Source organism: Pleurodeles waltl, chromosome 11 (assembly GCF_031143425.1).
Source record: "Pleurodeles waltl isolate 20211129_DDA chromosome 11, aPleWal1.hap1.20221129, whole genome shotgun sequence".
NCBI lineage: Eukaryota > Metazoa > Chordata > Amphibia > Caudata > Salamandridae > Pleurodeles > Pleurodeles waltl.
In genome coordinates, this window is record NC_090450.1 from 967,174,143 (window position 1) to 967,191,269 (window position 17,127).

Consider the following 17,127-nt stretch of genomic DNA (forward strand, 5'->3'; position numbering starts at 1 on the left):
GATTGAGGGTTCGGGAACCTGGTAGTGAAGCACTTTGCTTTTTCCTTTGTTGTGAATAGGTCTATCTCTATGTATCCCCACATTTGAAAGTAGGGAAGCAGAATTTGTGGGTGGAGTTCCCACTCGTGGACTTGTTGCTGCATTTTGTTGAGGAGGTTGGCAAAGTTGTTGTGTCCCTTGGAGATGTTTTGCTAGCAGGTGAATTTATCATAGTACATGCCTGTCATGTTGTCTGTGCGTGTTAGGACAACTTTGTTGATGAGGTGAACCCTGAACATTTTCAGCACTAGGTGAACAGCTAGAACCTGCAGGCAATTGATGTGCATAATGCGGTGTTCAGGATCCCACTAGAGAGCTTGGACTGAGATCAGTCTGTTGTCTGAATGATCTGTGGAACAGAGTACAGAAAAGGCTGCATCTTTCAGAGGTTGATTTTGTTCCATCACTGCAGAGAGCAATGGGTGAGGCTGCCTACCAACAGTAGACCCTCTAGACGACCCCTGAGCCTGAAACCATTGGCATACTAGACATTACTGCAATAGGCACACGTAGAGATGGGAATTTGGCACTATGGCAATGCAAGAAGCCATCATGCCTAAATGCCTCATGACACATTTGACTGACTTGGTGAAGGGGGCGGAAATACTAAAGTTGTGTTTGAGTAAGTTTTGTATCCTTGCTGCACTGCAATAAGCTAAATCCAGTTGTGTGTTCAGAACAGCCATAAGATAGGGTTGATCTGAAGAGGATGCAGATGAGATTTTGGAAACTGATAGCGAAGCCTAGTTGATGAACCAAGTCTATGGTGACTTGAATGTGATGTAGACATTGTTTGAGAATGCTGCCTTTGATAACCCATTCGTCCAGATATGGGAAGACATGAATATTTTGTCTGCGTGAGCTGCAACCACTGCTAGAAACTCTGAAGACTCATGGGGCAGTTGTGACTCCAAAGGCAAGTACTTTGAACTGGTAGTGTTGTTCTGCTATCACAATTCTGAGATATTTGCAAAAGTAGGTGTCCTTTCAATCTAGTGCTGAGAGGGAATGGGCTCACGTCCTAAAGGGTGACCATGTGAAAATGTTCTGACAGGATGCAGTGATTCAAAGGCCAGAGATCTAGAGTAAGCCTCAACAACCTGTCCTTTTTGGGACGAGAAAATACATTGAGTATAACCCTGGTCCCGATGTTCTGGAGGAATGGGTTATTTAGCTCCTTTGCTTAGTAAATCCTGCACTTTTGTTTTGAGCAGAATGACAAGCTCTGGTGGAAGTTTGTGAGTGCGAGAGATGTTTGGAAGTGTAGGAGTTCCAGACCCATTTGGGATAATTTCCAACACCCACTGATCTATTGTGATAGTTTTCTATCTGTGAGAAAAGTGTTGGATATGTTCCCCCATAGTTATGTAGTCGGTGGAAGATTTGGGGGTGGGTGGGGCCAAAGATTGTTTGGGGGGAGGGGGGGGGGGAATTCAAGGGGAGTAAATGCTGCCGGAGTTGAATGGATTCACTGTTTCGAGGCAGTGAAGGAGCCTCTAGGAGAGTGTCTTACCACGGCCCTGTAGGGACTTTTGTTAAAAAAATGTTTAAAAAAAACTTCATGGGACGTTCAATGAGTTTAGTTCTTTTGATAAGAGGACAATGCGTCCTTGATTAGTGTTTTGAAGGCTGAATTATATCATGGCCTACGAAAAGCACTGTGAGAACCAGAAGTTTGCAGGGTGCCCATGTACTTCACCACGTCATTGTCTTTCTTCATCTTTGCGAGCACCTGATCAACCTGTGGGCCAGAGATGCTCCTTGTCAAAAGGTACATTGAGTATGGCTTGCTGTACCTCTGGTTTAAAGCCGGAAATGCGTAGCCACACATGCCAGCACAGAAGGACACTGGTGTTGATGCCCCTTGCGGTCATGTCAGCAGAGCCTAAGGCGCAGTAAATGCAATTGTTAGAGGCAAGCTTGCCTTCGTTGACAATTTCTTGGCCCCTCTTTTTGTGCTCCTCTGGGAGATATTGGAGGAGCTCCTCCATTCAGTCCAGTGGGCACAGTCATACCTAGCAAGCAGGCACTGAGTGGTAGTGATACACCAACTGTTAGCGGCTTGAGCAGCAATCCACTTTCTAGAGGCATCAACTTGCTCTACTTATCAGGAGGCAGAGCATCACTAATGCCTTGTGAATTACCTCTCTTCACTGCATTAGACACCAACAGGGAATCTGACCTCTAAGAAAGACAGGGTCTGAGGGGCAGGCTGTGTATTTTCTTTCCTTCACACATGGTGTGATGGTACGTGCCCTGGCAGGACCCTTAAAATTGCCCTACGCCTGTCATTCCCTTAAGCATGGTAAGGTATTGTGTGGCCCTGTAGGATGCAGTGAGTTTCAAATAGGAAATCATCCTGGATTGGCTTTGTCTATGATCACCTGACAAGTAGCCACACCCTTCCAGTGAGCTTCTGAAGGAGGTAGTGTCATCTGGCAGGGAAGCCAGACATCTGGGTCAGTGTAAGGGTCAACATCATATTGTGACCAAGGCTCTTTGGGCCAGATGTACGAAAAAACCAAATTGCAATTTGCGAGTCTCTGCGACTCGCAAATTGCAAGTCGCAATTTGGGATGCAGAAAGGTGTCTCAGACACCTTCTGCAAGTCGCTATGGGGTCGCAAAGACCCACCTCATTAATATTAATGAGGTGGGTCGCAAATTGCGGCCCCATAGCGACTATGGGCACTCGCTAACATGGAGGCCTGCTGACGTCAGCAGGCCTCCATGTTAGCGACCTGCTGCTCAATAAAGCAGGTTTTTTTTTTTTTGTAAATGTAGCCCGTTTTCCCTAAGGGAAAACGAGCTGCATTTTAAAAAAATCCGAAACCTTTTGTTTCGGTTTTTTCAGGGCAGGGAGTGGTCCCTTGGACCACTCCCTGCCCTGAAAAACTATTTTTGGGTGCAATCACAAACTGGAAGGGGTCCCATGGGGACCCCTTCCAATTTGCGATTGTGTTACCATCCACTTGAAGTGGACGGTAACTGCGATGCCATTTGCGACCGTAATGGTATTGCATACCATTGCGAGTCGCAAATAGGAAGGGAACACCCCTTCCTATTAGCGAGTCGCACATGCATATTGCGAGTCGGTAACGACTCGCAATATGCATTTGTGCATTGCAAACCCACGTTTGCGAGTCGCAAACGGCGATTTTCGCCGTTTGCGACTCGCAAAAGGGTTGCTACATCTGGCCCTTTGTCTTGTGAGAAAGTCACAGTTTCATCACCTGCTCCCTGAACTTCACGAAGAGAGTGGGTGGGTGTGTGTGTGTGTGTGTGTGTGTGGGGGGGGGGGGGGTGCTGAAGTGTAATATCAAGGGGGTCACCCTGAGAATGAAGTGGTGAAGGGGAGCGTGGTGGTGTAGTTGGTGGAGAGGGTGGCAAAGGAGGGTGAATGTAACCAGAATGTCTATCCATCCTCTTGGGTTTGGAAGGAGGCTTAGGAATGTCGATAGACTCTTCAAAGGTAAGCTGCCTCTTACAAGGCATCGAAACAGCTTTAACTAGAACACATCCAGTTTGTGGTTGGATATGGAGCTGTGTCTGCTTAGTATCCAGCTGCTGCTTCATTCTGTAGAAGATAGACTCTATTGAAGTATTCTGCTCCTAAGGCGCAGTCACTTTCAGTTTTTGCAGCACTGAAGAGATCTTTTGTTTCGATTCCGAAATTGTTGGTGCGGAGCTTTCAGAACCAAAGCTGGAGGTGTTTGGCTCAGTACAGAGGTGGTACGCTTAGGCCTACTTTTCAGACGTGAGCTCGGTGGCAGGGCTTCTGAATGAGTCTTTCGGTGCCGACCATTGCCGGACAGCAGTGGCAGCCCGGTATCCTTTGCTTCTGTGAAAGTGGTTGTCTTTTTGGTGGAGCAGGGGAGTCAAAACTCATGGCTGACTGAGCTGGAGGAAGGTCTTTCATTTCAAGAACTGTGTCCACGTCTGAGACTGAATCATCGACAGCCAGGGCCTCTTGTTACTATTGCTCTAGTTCTGACATGTCTTGTAGCCTGAAGATCTCTAGGGTCTCCTTTATTTCCTGTTGCTGCATTTCATGGTAACGGGCCCTTCAATCTCTCAGGGTCTTTTCAGATCGAAAAGATTAGCAAGCCTCGCAGTCCTCCTTGTGGTCCAGAGAGAAACAAGAGGTTGTAGACCTGCTCCTGTTGGGTCCGCTATAATGTTGCGTGGCTCTTAGGGCATAAATGGAAGGGAGCCGGTCCCATTAGAAGTTAATTCTCCTAGTGATTGAACTGAGAAAATGGTGGTCTGAAGGGCCTCGGCCAGAACGCACCGATCCGGAGTGTAGTTTCTTCAGGTCCCGGAACACAAAGCAAAGGATATAAGCATTTAAAAAGATAACAGCCTTGAACCTGAGCTCGGCAAAAACATGAGTGGACCTGACAGCAGAAGAAAACAACCAAACAATGGAGTCAATGTCCATGCCCACTGGACGCAAGAGCAGAAGTCACTATGCCTTGTGACTAGAAAAACAACTTGCAACCTCATGGATCCAACACTAGATGGCCGAAGTATGCAGAGCATGTACATCTATAGCCACAACTGCCATAAAACTGTCATACTATTTAGTCTCAGTAACCAATATACTTAAACCAACATAGATACGCAAGGAAAACAGTCCTCCTATCTGGACCTCTCAGTCAAAAACCACGAAATACAACCCTCCTTTCCAATGCACTGGCCATCATTAACATCAATATAGCTCTAAGAACCATCCTCTGCATCTATTTCTTTGTTCGCTCTCTGTAATTGTCCTCAAGTCAAAACAAGTATTTTTGCTTACATACCCACTAGCAAAACAAAACCGGAGGATAATGGCTACGTACTAGGCATTGTTTGTTTACAGTGAACACTGTTGACTGCATAAAACATCTTATGCATTTTGAAGACATTTCCAGACACAACCATCCACTAGATTCTGAAATAATGCACAGCATCTGAACATATGTAGGTTCATGCAGTAAAATCTTTCAGACTCTCCTCTGTTGAACAGACTCGTATACAAACCAATTGATTCACAATCAGTACATCCATGCTAACTTAGGTGGCAAAAGAATTATTAAAGTCAAACACAAGTTCAGTTATCTCATAGATGTGCAATAAAAGTGCTCCCATTAAGTCGATGAACCAGACTTCATTTTTAGTGTCAAAGTTGATCATTGATTCTTTCAGTTCTGGGACTGTCAACTGAGGTGACATCAAACTGTGAACAAAACATTTCGTAAGGAACCACACACTTGCCCAAAGACATCCAATTTAAAGTTTCCCATTCCTCAGAACATTACATTTATAAACTGGGAGAAAGGAGGATGAGGAAAGATCATCAATGCAGATACATTAGTTCTTCACTTCAGGTCATCACAGTTGGTTCTAAATTAATATACGCCTGCCTGGCTATGTGGTGTTTTCGTTCCATGCTTCTTGTTCACCCTTCTCTTCACCCTAACTCTCACCCAGAAAGACTAGTGACAAACTGCACCATCTTTACAACACATTTTATTTGGCATTTTGATTAAATGCTATTTTACAGCATCTTGAAAACAGAATGAAGTGCCAATTTACCCTCTCCATACCCAAATAACAGAAGAAATTAAAACATAAGTCACAAGGACAGAATGTTACATTATCAAATTCCCTCTTTACACAGTATTTCATGAAATATCAAACTCATTTATACACTGATGACAGTGGAAATCAATCACAAAATCAACTACATAGAAGTGAATGTTTTCAGCACATGGAGATATAGGAAAGGAGGAGGGTTCTGAAAAAAAAACATACAAAAGAAGCAGTGCCATATGCACTCCACCCCATGCCTCCCAGGCATGCATGAAATGCAAAGATAGGCTGATAGTGCGAGCAATCAATGCAGGGTTCTGTAGAGTTCCAAGAAGGTGAGACTAAAAGCAATTCAAGTCAAACTGCTCATATTAAATTGCTGTTTTGCCACCACAGGGTAGCTTCCAAGCACTTGCTATTTACAGATAGTAGCTAATGTAGAGGTTGCACTAAGTGATTTCTCTAAGAACACAAGGTGTGCTAAGTAGCAAAGGTGCTGAGCTCGCATCATTATGCACACTTCGGAAGTTCTGATTGATTTAACAGCCCAAGGAGTACAAATACCTGTTGTGAGCATCTTGATAGCTAGATGTATCCAATCAGAGCTCCCCTTTACATAAAAAAAAAATGAAAGGGCAGCATTGCACTATTCCCTTATCCTACAGTAAGGAATACAAATTGTGAAACACAATCAACTTCTAATTTCATGACAATGTTTCTACCCCGTCATCTTTCCTAAGAATGTAGATGGAGATCATCAGATTACAAAAATCAATCTTTTCCAACTGCAAATAAGAAATTCTGGTAGATGTCAACAGAAATGGTATAGGACTACAATTAAAATGCAAACATTTGTGCCACAGGACATGATCTAGTCTAGCGAGCGGCCAGACTTTGAAAGGAAACTAGCTAGAGGCTAAATAATTTTCAACAGTGACTTCTCATATTCCGAAAGGCAAGCCATTTAACGATAGATTACCTATTAGAAGAAAAACTATTTCAAAAGCTGCTATAAGGGGGAACAATCTTTCATCAACGTACAAACTAAATATACTTGCTCCTTTTTCCTTGCTCCAGACTAGTAATTCAACAATATCACTGGAAGTAAAAGGCTCTTAAAGTCATTTGATTCAATAACTGAGAACACAAAAAGCTTACTGTGGCAAACCGTGGCCAAGACAATGACAACAAAGTGTTAGATGCTCGTTAACCACTGTTAAGGTGATGAAAACCACAATACAATATCCTTAGGAACAGACCACCACTGCTTTCTTTATTTTTCAGTATTTGCATTTCAACTCAACAAGTGATAAACTCTATCCACCACTTCCAATGTTTATACAGAATCTATCTGCGTAGTGAAATCAATTTACTTTAGTGTTCTCACTTCCAGAAGGAGCTAGACTTTTCAACACTTAAGTTTCACAAGTGCTCCTCATCGGGGAAAAGGGTTTGCCTTGTTGCTAGTAACATAAGTAATCACTCTGCAAGTCTCCTATGACTGAACGGTTAATGTGAAGGTAAAGTTACTTAACTAACTTTAAATTTCCAAATAGGACCTCTCTCACGTGGATCACCACTAACATCTTCTCCTACCAGGTGACCCTGAAAATGTGTTCAAAGAAAGATCCAACATTTATAGAGAAAACATATGAAATGTACAAGGAAAAGCCCGTTATAAAAATCCTAAATCTGTTGCAAGGCTAATCCCACATTGCAGCCTTCCACTGCATCCTCCTTATTTCATTTTTAGAAGCAAGGCATCGCCCTCCGAAAAAGGTTATCAGAAATGAAAGGCAGGGCAGCTGTAAATAAGAAAAAAATGCCAATGCTGGCCGGCTGGTGCTACAGGTAGCTGTAACGTGGTGAAAAGCTAAGGTGACGAACCTCACATTGACAAAAAGTCAAGTTGGATTTAAAAAAAAAAAAACACGAAAGAAAAAAGCACAAAGTGACAGTATAACGAAACACAAACCTTGTATAAATCCTGACTTCAGATTTCAAAGCTTTGCAAAAAACATTTCTATAAACGTACAATAAATATTATAAAGAACGGAATCGGAGATCATTTTTAAAACAGAATTAAAACGAATCACAAATAATTTAGCAGTTAATACAACACAACTTAAAGATTTAGGATTTTAACTGTTCCTAATATAACTGAAGCTAAAGGAGAAACAAGAGACGCATAATAGGCAACAAATCTGAATATTAAGACTTTATTGAAATCAAACTGTTATGAAAGAAGATGTGTGGGTGGCTGGAGGGAGGATGGGAAAAATGAGTGGCATGTGGAAGTCAGTGCAGGTACTCACAAAAAAAAAAAAAAAAAAAAAAAAAGAAGCGCAGAAGTCTCCATCAGATACAAAAATTAAGGTGTGCAGAAAGCCAGATGAAGATCAGAAGGGGATAAGGGCGAGAGGAAGTATAGTAGGCAAAAAACTGAGGAGCTGAACTTAGATCAGATATAGGGTTCTAGTACACACTGCAAACGTCATCTCAAGAGACCCATCAGCTTGCAATCCAACTTAGTGTTCACTAGGATTCCACAGATATACTACAGACTTTCCATCATGGATGTTTCCTCATAACCTATAGCATCAGACTAGTCATGATAACACTGAACAAAGAGACAGGGGTTATACACAGGCTGCAACACAGCCCTACAATGGAACCAGATGTGCCTGCTTCACACCAGGGCTGAACAACAGAGCGCACGCGTGCACACACACGTGTCATATTACAAGACGTGTTCTATGAATCCTGTGATTGTTTTCCCACTAAAGTGGATTTTACAGCTCCATAGTACTTGAAAAGGAAATCTGAAATACATTTTGAACAGAATAGAATTAGGGGTTTAACATCACTTCAACAATCTGATAAATCTGAGGAGCTGCTGCCTATTAAAAGTAAGGTGCTGGTCTGCTAGCTTAATTTTCTTCTCATATGTAATGATTCCTATGACTTCTGCACTCACAATTGTTACCTTCTACATTTGCCAAATAGCAAACCATTGCTCGGGCACAGCATGGAGGTAAAACTTAAGTTGAATAACAGCGGTTCTCAAGTAGAATGTTAAACTGGAGCGGTGAATAGTACAAAGTATCTCAATGACAATCAAATGTATGGTATCAAGTGTTGTCATCAATTGTAAAACTTGACAAGAGAAATACTGGAAACTAACAGAAATATACACTCTTTGGGAATATACATCAATACCTACGCTAAGAAAGTACTCTGCATCAGGGTGTGAGTGCACACATAATTAGGAAGGCCAGCCATGATCCTTTATATGTATATATTTCGTCTACTTTGATTGTTTTTTTTTTTTTTTTTTTAACTCTTGGCAAAAAAAAAAAACGCAGTGCTGGATTAAAAAAAAACAAAAAAGCAGAAAACATGGAAAACAAAGACTGCCTGAACAGATTGTGAAGATGTGCGATTTTAACCACCTAACACTGTTCTCCAGAGAAGATAAGTAGGTTATACCAAAGGAGAAAAAAAATGAATTTTAAGTTAGCGCAATGGTTAGTCCCACCCTAAGACACAAGGAAAAAACATCCTCTGAAGCAAGCAGAGGCTGAGGAGGTAACACTAGCATCATTACAGTGTGAAATCCAAATATGAGATTCTACCTCAGGACCACAAGAAAAAACAAAAGGCATTACCCAAGGCAATAAATCTTAAAAAAGACATTTTAAACAAACTGGCAGGATTCCCCGACTTACAACTTTGCCCTGCAGTCTGAAATCAGGCACCTGATCTTCCTCCTACTGCCTGTCGAGCGTGACCTGAGAGGACAAATTACATGGGGCACACACCACACCACTAACTGATGACCAGTGCTGCCCTGGCTTCACAGAACAGGAGTCGTTTAGCATAACGATGATTTAAAAAAGCAGACACTTTGGCTGTAGAGTTTTTTTTTTACATATCAGAACTGCTGTGTCAAAAATGGTTAAGTAAGGGCTGGACTTTCCTTTGGAAACATACCACAAGGTCCGCTATCTCCAATACTATTTCCAGAGCTTATGATCAATGGCAATGACCACACGGTTCTCACTGAGAAAAGTGCAAGCAGCAATCAAACTGTCTTTTTTAATGATCCACAAATGTGTAGCCTGATCGACCTATCAAACAGGTATTACTAATGGGTGAAACGAACATTGCATCATCACAATAAAACCAGCCTGAGCATATTTATTTTTGTTTTGAGAAATGTGGTAGCCAAACAAAACATGTTCGCAGAATTTCGGATGAGCATTCTGCAAAACAGTGAAAAATAAGAAGTTATGGAAATGCCACAAAACATGAAATTTTATGAATGTGTCACCATTTTGTGTGTTCCAAACCACGCAAAACATTAAGCGCCAAAACAATAATAATCTTCAAATAAACAACAAAATGGCGCAGAGTTTCGCAAAGCAGAGAGTTTTGCAAAAACTGCAGCAAATCAATTTCACATGTGACATTCCACCGCAGGCAAATTTAGGTTAAACCTAAAAAACACAAGCTGTTGCCATTTAATCCACTGCACACTTGTTCTACTTTTGAAGTAATAACTGAACTGTGCAGTTTTCTAAACCCACCTTATGTTACAAGTGGTAGAAGAAATAAAATAAAATAACAGGCATCTATGGCTTTCAGAGAGGATGCAGCTCCCGTCATGCAGCGTTTGGAGGTGGTGGAGATGAGAACGTTGTCACCATTGAAAGAAGAGCAATTTTCAGAAATGTTTATAAACATACAAAAACGCAAAATTTAAAAATGTAAAACCAAATATGAAGTAGAAAAAATATAGGAGATGTACATAAAATCAATGAGTCAACTGCAATCTAAATGACAACAGAAAACTCTTAAAACATTCATAAGAAAGGAGCACTGAACTAAGCTACACAATGGTCCCCAACAGATTTTAAAACAGAACAAGCAGCAATGGAAATGCCACAGGGTCTGGGCTGTGAAGCCTATTAACTTTACCAATGCTTTTATTACATAACTGCAGCAAATGAGCACTTATCCACAGTGGCCACACAGAAATGGGTTTGCAAAACAAAACAAAAAAGCATTCAAAGATTTCTACTGCGGATGCTTACAGTTTCATCCACTCCATCCATCTTTGCACGTGTTTTGTTTTATCTTATTAAAACCTGTTCAAAGATGTGCGTCACTGATACACATCTGTGAATGGGATTTTTAAAAATAAAACCCATCGGAGAGAAGGGGGCCAGAGAAAGCAGAAGAGGAAATAGTCCCTTCTGGAAAACAAGGTGTGACCACAGCAGTGAAAGGATACATCACCTAAACTAACTGAAGAGGCCGACATGTTTTGGAACAGGATAACAAAAGAATAAGGGGGAAAGCCCTCAAATAAGGGGAAAGAAAGTGAGGGGAAAGAAAGTGAGAGGCAAAAAAACAAACAAAAAAATTAAATTATAAGCTAAGAGTAGGCTCAAAGCCCACTCAGAACATGTGTATTGTAAACAACAGGATTTGTCAACAGACATCTAAAGCTCTTTGCTGCCAAGAGCTTTTATTAAAAAAATAAAAAAAACACACCACACACTGGTGCACATTTCTGTGATTCAAGCCATTTTTGGCTGGGAGCAGAATCTTGGGGTCCACAGACAGAAACTGTAGATACCAGAGACCAGAAATCAATAAGGTAAAGGAAAGAACTATGCATGTTAAGCAGAAAACAAGATTTCACGGGCTTAAACTAGTTGACATCATTAACAATGATCTATGAGTTATTTTCGATCCACATTTATCTTCAAACCTATGTTCAGTGGTCCTTAAATGAAGTGCAGATCAAAAACATGCTAGGGAAAGGATACCAGGAATAAAGAATTTTGCACTGCCCAGTGTGCTCGGTAGGAACTTTTATGACACAGTATCAAGTTCTTATAACAGAACAAAATGAACCCTTCCAAAGAGGCAACACTAGCAGAGGATGCTCAAACTGTTATAAAATAAAAAAAATAAACTGGCAGAAAAGCACTGTGACAGGTGGAAATATTTTAAACCAATATTGCAAAAACTAGGAAGCAGTCAGCCAGCTGCATGTCAACGCGACAAGTGAGAAGTCACAAACTTTGAATCAAGGAGAGAGGCCTTTTTTCCAGCTTCAAGTTACTTTCATGCACTTTTTCATTGCACTGATGCAACGACGTCCAGATCAATAAGGTAACTTATGAACTGCTGTACAGTCTAGTTTCCACACTGAGTTGGATGCAGGTCCCGCCTTTCAACACCTGCAATCCTAGGGACCACTGGGGAAAAAAAGTTGGCACTGACAAAAAGCAGCAGTCACAAAATAGAACATGCTTAAAGCTTCTCATATATTTCCGTAAAAGGAACGATGGTAAAGAGATTTCCAGGTCAGTTAGTGACCCTCCTACAGAAAGTGAGCGCTTCCCCCACCTCCCCCAAAAACAAGTCGTCTGAGAACAGTGACCTTTTATGTAATCGTTATACTTTCAAAAGGGCATACTATTTAGTTATTTGGTGATAAGTTATCGGTTGCTTAGCCATCAGACACTTCCCGCTGGATTTGCAGGTCAGAGGATGTTCATGGAATGTTTTATGGAAGAATGAAAGACCAACACATCCAATATCAGATTCACACAATGTAACATGGCCTCACTTCAGCCCTGTATTATTTGCCAGCTAGAATCAGATAAGCACTAGTGCAAGGCTAAGCAAAGGCGAAAGGTGAAATGTGAAATGAGAGGATTTTAAAGACATTCATCTCATTCTGTCTTTATGGTGAAAAAATCTACAATCTTTCTATCATCATTAGACACACTGAAAGGCATGGTCCTGTCATCGACCCATAGGAACAAGAAATATATCAAAAACTATATTTGAGCTAGAGAAAAAGGTCAGGTCAGCCGTGTTGCAGTTCAGTGTTTCTCACAAAAACAAACTCATGAGGGTTTCCTTCTACAGTTATGGGGTGATAAAATGGGGACTAACTGCCAGTCCTTGCTTGTCCCATAAAATGAACTGTATGAACGGTGTTGGGACACACTGCTCATGATTGCACCCAACACTGCCTGAGCTCTTAAAAAGGCAAGTGGTAGGCACAGCGAAGCTTGAATGTATGTAGTAAAGCAATATTGCTAGCAACAATTAGTAATGCAGGAACCTAAACAGTCTACTATACAAGTCATATGGGTGCAAAGAAAATATACATCTGCTGACAAAAAGACAGCTAGGAAACAAAACCCGAACGGAAACCTCCTAATTGACATGAAATTCTTTAAAAAAAAAAAAAACACCACACACACAGAAATAACAATTGGAGCATCCAGATCACCACCTTGATACAGTTGAAATGCGGCACTTGGATCAGACCAAGTTATGGCCAGATAGAAGAGAGTCTGGAGAGACTAACGAATAGAAAAGGTAAGGACAGAGGAGTTTGATAAAACAAGTGATGAAAGGACACTGAGGGCTCATAGGCAAGCAAGGATGATCATTTGCTTGTGCCAATCGCATATAAAGCACATTATCAAAATACTACTCAATATCTTCACTGGAGAGTAAAAAAATGTTTTTTGCATGTTTGACAGCTGAAGCAAGTCTTGCGGGTATCCAGCAGATCTCTAGTCTTGGCGAAGCATGAGGAGAAAGCTATGGTCAGCTTTGAAGGACAAAGGATTAGAAAACCAGTTCTCTACACTACAGTGCCCAAATCACAAGCACAACAAACAAAGATCTATGGTAACAAGTCTGATACGAGCATCACCGCCAAAAACTGACTAAGAGACAAAACATTTGAGGCAGAAGTAAAATTTGAAACACTGCTCCTCATTCCTGTAATAGAAGGCAAGACAGTGACTGGAAGACTACCACTGGATACCTGCAGTATGGCGACCTCTGAATCCGGAAGTCCTAAGACATGTGGAACAGGAAGACAACCATTTAGGTGAGGGAAGCCATTGGTGCCAGTTGTTCTAGGATGCAAACCTAAGCTAGAAGTTCATCCTGAGAAGCAAATCCCATCTGGAGTAAACATCCTAATTCTGCCACCACCAGCTAGAATTAAACTAAAGGCCATCCAGTCAAGCTGCTTGGACAAAGTGGGTTCTGCCTCGTGTCAAAACATGATAGAAAAAGATTACATGGTTTTCTTGGATGACAGTCTTGGCTACAAAGAAGAAAAAAAACTGGGATCCAGAAAATAGAAGTGTAATGCGTCCTTCGCCGCCCACAATTCACCTCAGCCTAATTACATCAAATGAAGATCGAGACAAAGAGGAGCTTAGACGGAAAAGAATAGGACACGATTGCAGCTATAAATTCACTCAATCTAGGTATGTGGTAGAATATTTATGACAGATACCATAAATACCACAAGCCTCTATAAGGAGAACTTTATATGACAAGTGAGACAGTGCCTCTGATTAATTATCCATTTTGAGAAGAAGCACTGGGGCAGATGGCCTTGCCTGGGGCATTGTTGACTCCCAAGGAATCTGGCTGAAATCTGCTATCCCTTACAGTAGCATAGCTTTAGATGGTCTGCATCCTAACACTAAGCAAAATATCTTAGAGCAGGAAGGATTCCTCAAACAGTAGAAAATGGCTTAACAACCTGGTGTTTTGGTAAAAACAGAATCAATGTGCATTGGCAAGTAATGCAAAAGATTTCATTTTGATCACAAGAAAAAAGGTACATAAGGAGCAGCTTCCTGATTGGTAGCAAAGGTTGTGCCCGATACTGCTTTCCAGTCTCTGCTTTCCAAAATGTCGGGACAAAAATCAAGTCTGCTAAGACACACAGTAGGATAACAGATGGTTTACCACCGATCACTGGAAAATCATGACAGATGTGATGGAGACTGCTTTGATATGGCAGCAATTCAGTTACTTTCCAATTTGAACACAAACACCAATATCCAACTCATGCACAGGGAGTTAGAAGGCATAGCCCACATTGTGGTTTATCCACACACAAAAAAAAAAACATTGTACCAGTCTACATCTGGTGGACTCAACCACCTGCAAACAAGAACAAGGTTTTACCATTATTCTTGCACCCAATAGGATGTCCTTAATAACGGCTCCCGTGTAGTGCTGCGTGTGCAATCTAATCCTAAACAAATTACTAGCAAAGCTCAGAGGCATACTGATTAGCCATTTGCACTTCTCAGATGAGAAGTGGTGCAATGTATTCGAATGGCACAGACAACAAGCACATCACAACACTGACGCACCACACATGTTCATCTGTGTTCCAATAAGGACTACAAAAGTCCAGAGTTTACTCCTCACTGACGCCTGATCCACACACCGTTCTGCCAAGGCAGTACAGACAAGCAAGGCAAAGGGGGCTAAGGTGTTCAAAACGTACAGTGCACCCTCTACCACATTTCACTAGACTCCAGTCTCCAATTCGATTCCATTTGCCATTTCCCAGCTTCCTTCTGCACTTCACCTAGTCCACATGATTATCCTGGTAACACGCGACTCCTTATACCAGGTGAATCGCATGTCGACTGACTTCCTGAATAAGTCTGAAAGCCAAGTGCTCTGGCATTGATACCGCAAGCAGGAGCGCACTCCATACGTCTCCCCGACTAGGTGACAATTCGGGTCCAGTAAATGTTTTCCCATTCCTATGGTTTACCAATTTAGCGGCACATTTGAGTGTTCAAAGAACAAAAACTATTTTGACTGCCAATTTTCCTTCATAAAAAAAAACAAAAAAACATCTTATCCAGCTGATCTGAAGGCCTCAGTTAGGAAAATGATTAAAGAAATGTCAGTACACAAACACTTTCATGCAGAACATAAAATCTGCTAATTAACCCAAATGATTACTTGCACAGCAAACTTGATGTTGCAACAAGCTTGAACTTACTTGCCATCTCACCCCCAACTCTCGAAACTTGCTCACAATTACCATCCTACAAAAAAAATAATGGAAAAAAAAAAAAAAACACGAGGAAATTCTAAACTAAGACGTAAAATAGAACTGTTCAGAGATACAAAGTGGTGCTTCCTCTGTAATGGTCCAGCCCACTGGTTCATGTTCCGCTCTGTCTCGCCATCTGTACAGTAGTGTGCAAATAACTGCTTAGTTTATTTTCACCCGCAGTTCAAATCAGTTTCGTCCTCATTTCCCGCCATCTCTATACAACAGTATTCAGAGAACAGTTACTGGGCCTGCTGTCCGTCAGCGTTTCTGCTGACATGCTGTCAAGTCTGGGAGCGTCCGAAGGTACAAGCAGGGTGGTGCTGCTGTCAGCAGAGTCCTCCGGGTCTTCTGACGAGGGGACCCCAATGGGAGATCTAGCCTCCTCTGGCAGCTGGAGGGGCGCTTCAGTGCTTTCTCTGGTAGGCTGACGAGCGAGTGCTGGCTGTGGTTCGACAGTATCTAAAAACAAACATATAAAAGAATAATTAGCTGAATGAAGGGCAGGATTGTCTTAGTGGGATACCATTAAAAAAAGCACTGGCAAAGCCAATCGATCTAGCCTTTCCAAAAGCTATTGGTTTTGCCAGTGCGTTTTAGCCATGTTGTACACTAGCGTATTTGCTTTTCAACATGCCTAAAAGTTAGTGGCATAGTGGAGAGTGGCGTGCAGTGTGAAGAGTGGCAGAGCGGCACACAGTGGAGTCCCACAGAGCGGCATACAGTGGAGTGACGTAGAGTGAACAGGTGTAGAGCGCATTGGTGTAGATAGCTGCAGATCACAATGACTCAGAGTGCAGTAGCATACAATGTAGCGTCATAGAATGTAGTACTGTGGATAAGAGTGTTGCAAAGTTGAATGCAGTGGCATGGAATGCAGTGAAGTAGAGTAGTGGTGCAGAGTACAGTGGTGCAGAATAGAGCGGCATAGAGTGCTGTGGTCTACAGAGGTGCAAAGCAGCATAGCATGGTGTAGAGTGTTAAGAGTAGAGTGCTGCAGAGTGGATTGGCATAGAATGCAGTACTGCAGAGTAGAATTCAGTGGCATAGAGTGCAGTGTTGAAGAGTAGTGTCCGAGTGCAGTGGTATAGAGTAGAGTGGACCGGTGTAGAGTGCATTGGTGTAGAATGTTGTATAGTAGTGTACAGTGCAGAGGCAAAGAATTCAGCAACGCACAAAGCAGCTTCATAGAAGGCAGTGGCGAAGAGCAGAGTGGAGCAGAGTGCAGTGGCATAAAGAGCAGTGGGGTGGAGTGCTGTGCATGTTCATAGAGTGCAGTGGTGTAGGAAGTTAGCGCTGTATATACTATCGCAAAGTAAGAGATAGTGTGCACAGAGTCCAAGGGTTCCCCTTAGAGGTAAGATAGTGGCAAAATTAGATAATTTTAATGCTCCATTTTGTGGTAGTGTGGTCGAGCAGTAGGCTTATCAGAGGGTAGTGTTAAGCATTTGTTCTACACCCAGTCAATACATGTGGGACACACACTCAAAGACTTAACTCTAGGCCAATAGTTTTTAAAGAGAAAAATATATATTTTAAAATTTATTTTTGAACCACAAGATTCACGATTTGAAGTAAATACATAAA

The 17,127-nt window shown here is 41.8% G+C and overlaps 1 protein-coding gene across 4 annotated transcripts in view; it reads right to left on the minus strand.

The window, feature by feature from the left end:
- Positions 1-5,534: 5,534 nt before the first annotated feature.
- DGCR2 (DiGeorge syndrome critical region gene 2) overlaps positions 5,535-17,127 on the minus strand; it is a 213,046-nt gene continuing 201,453 nt past the window's right edge. For all 4 annotated transcript variants that reach the window (XM_069215196.1, XM_069215194.1, XM_069215195.1 and 1 more), the window contains one exon: positions 5,535-16,002. In XM_069215196.1, the coding sequence (XP_069071297.1) occupies positions 15,758-16,002 (245 nt within the window). In that variant the 3' untranslated portion in view covers positions 5,535-15,757. The remainder of the gene's footprint in view (positions 16,003-17,127) is intronic.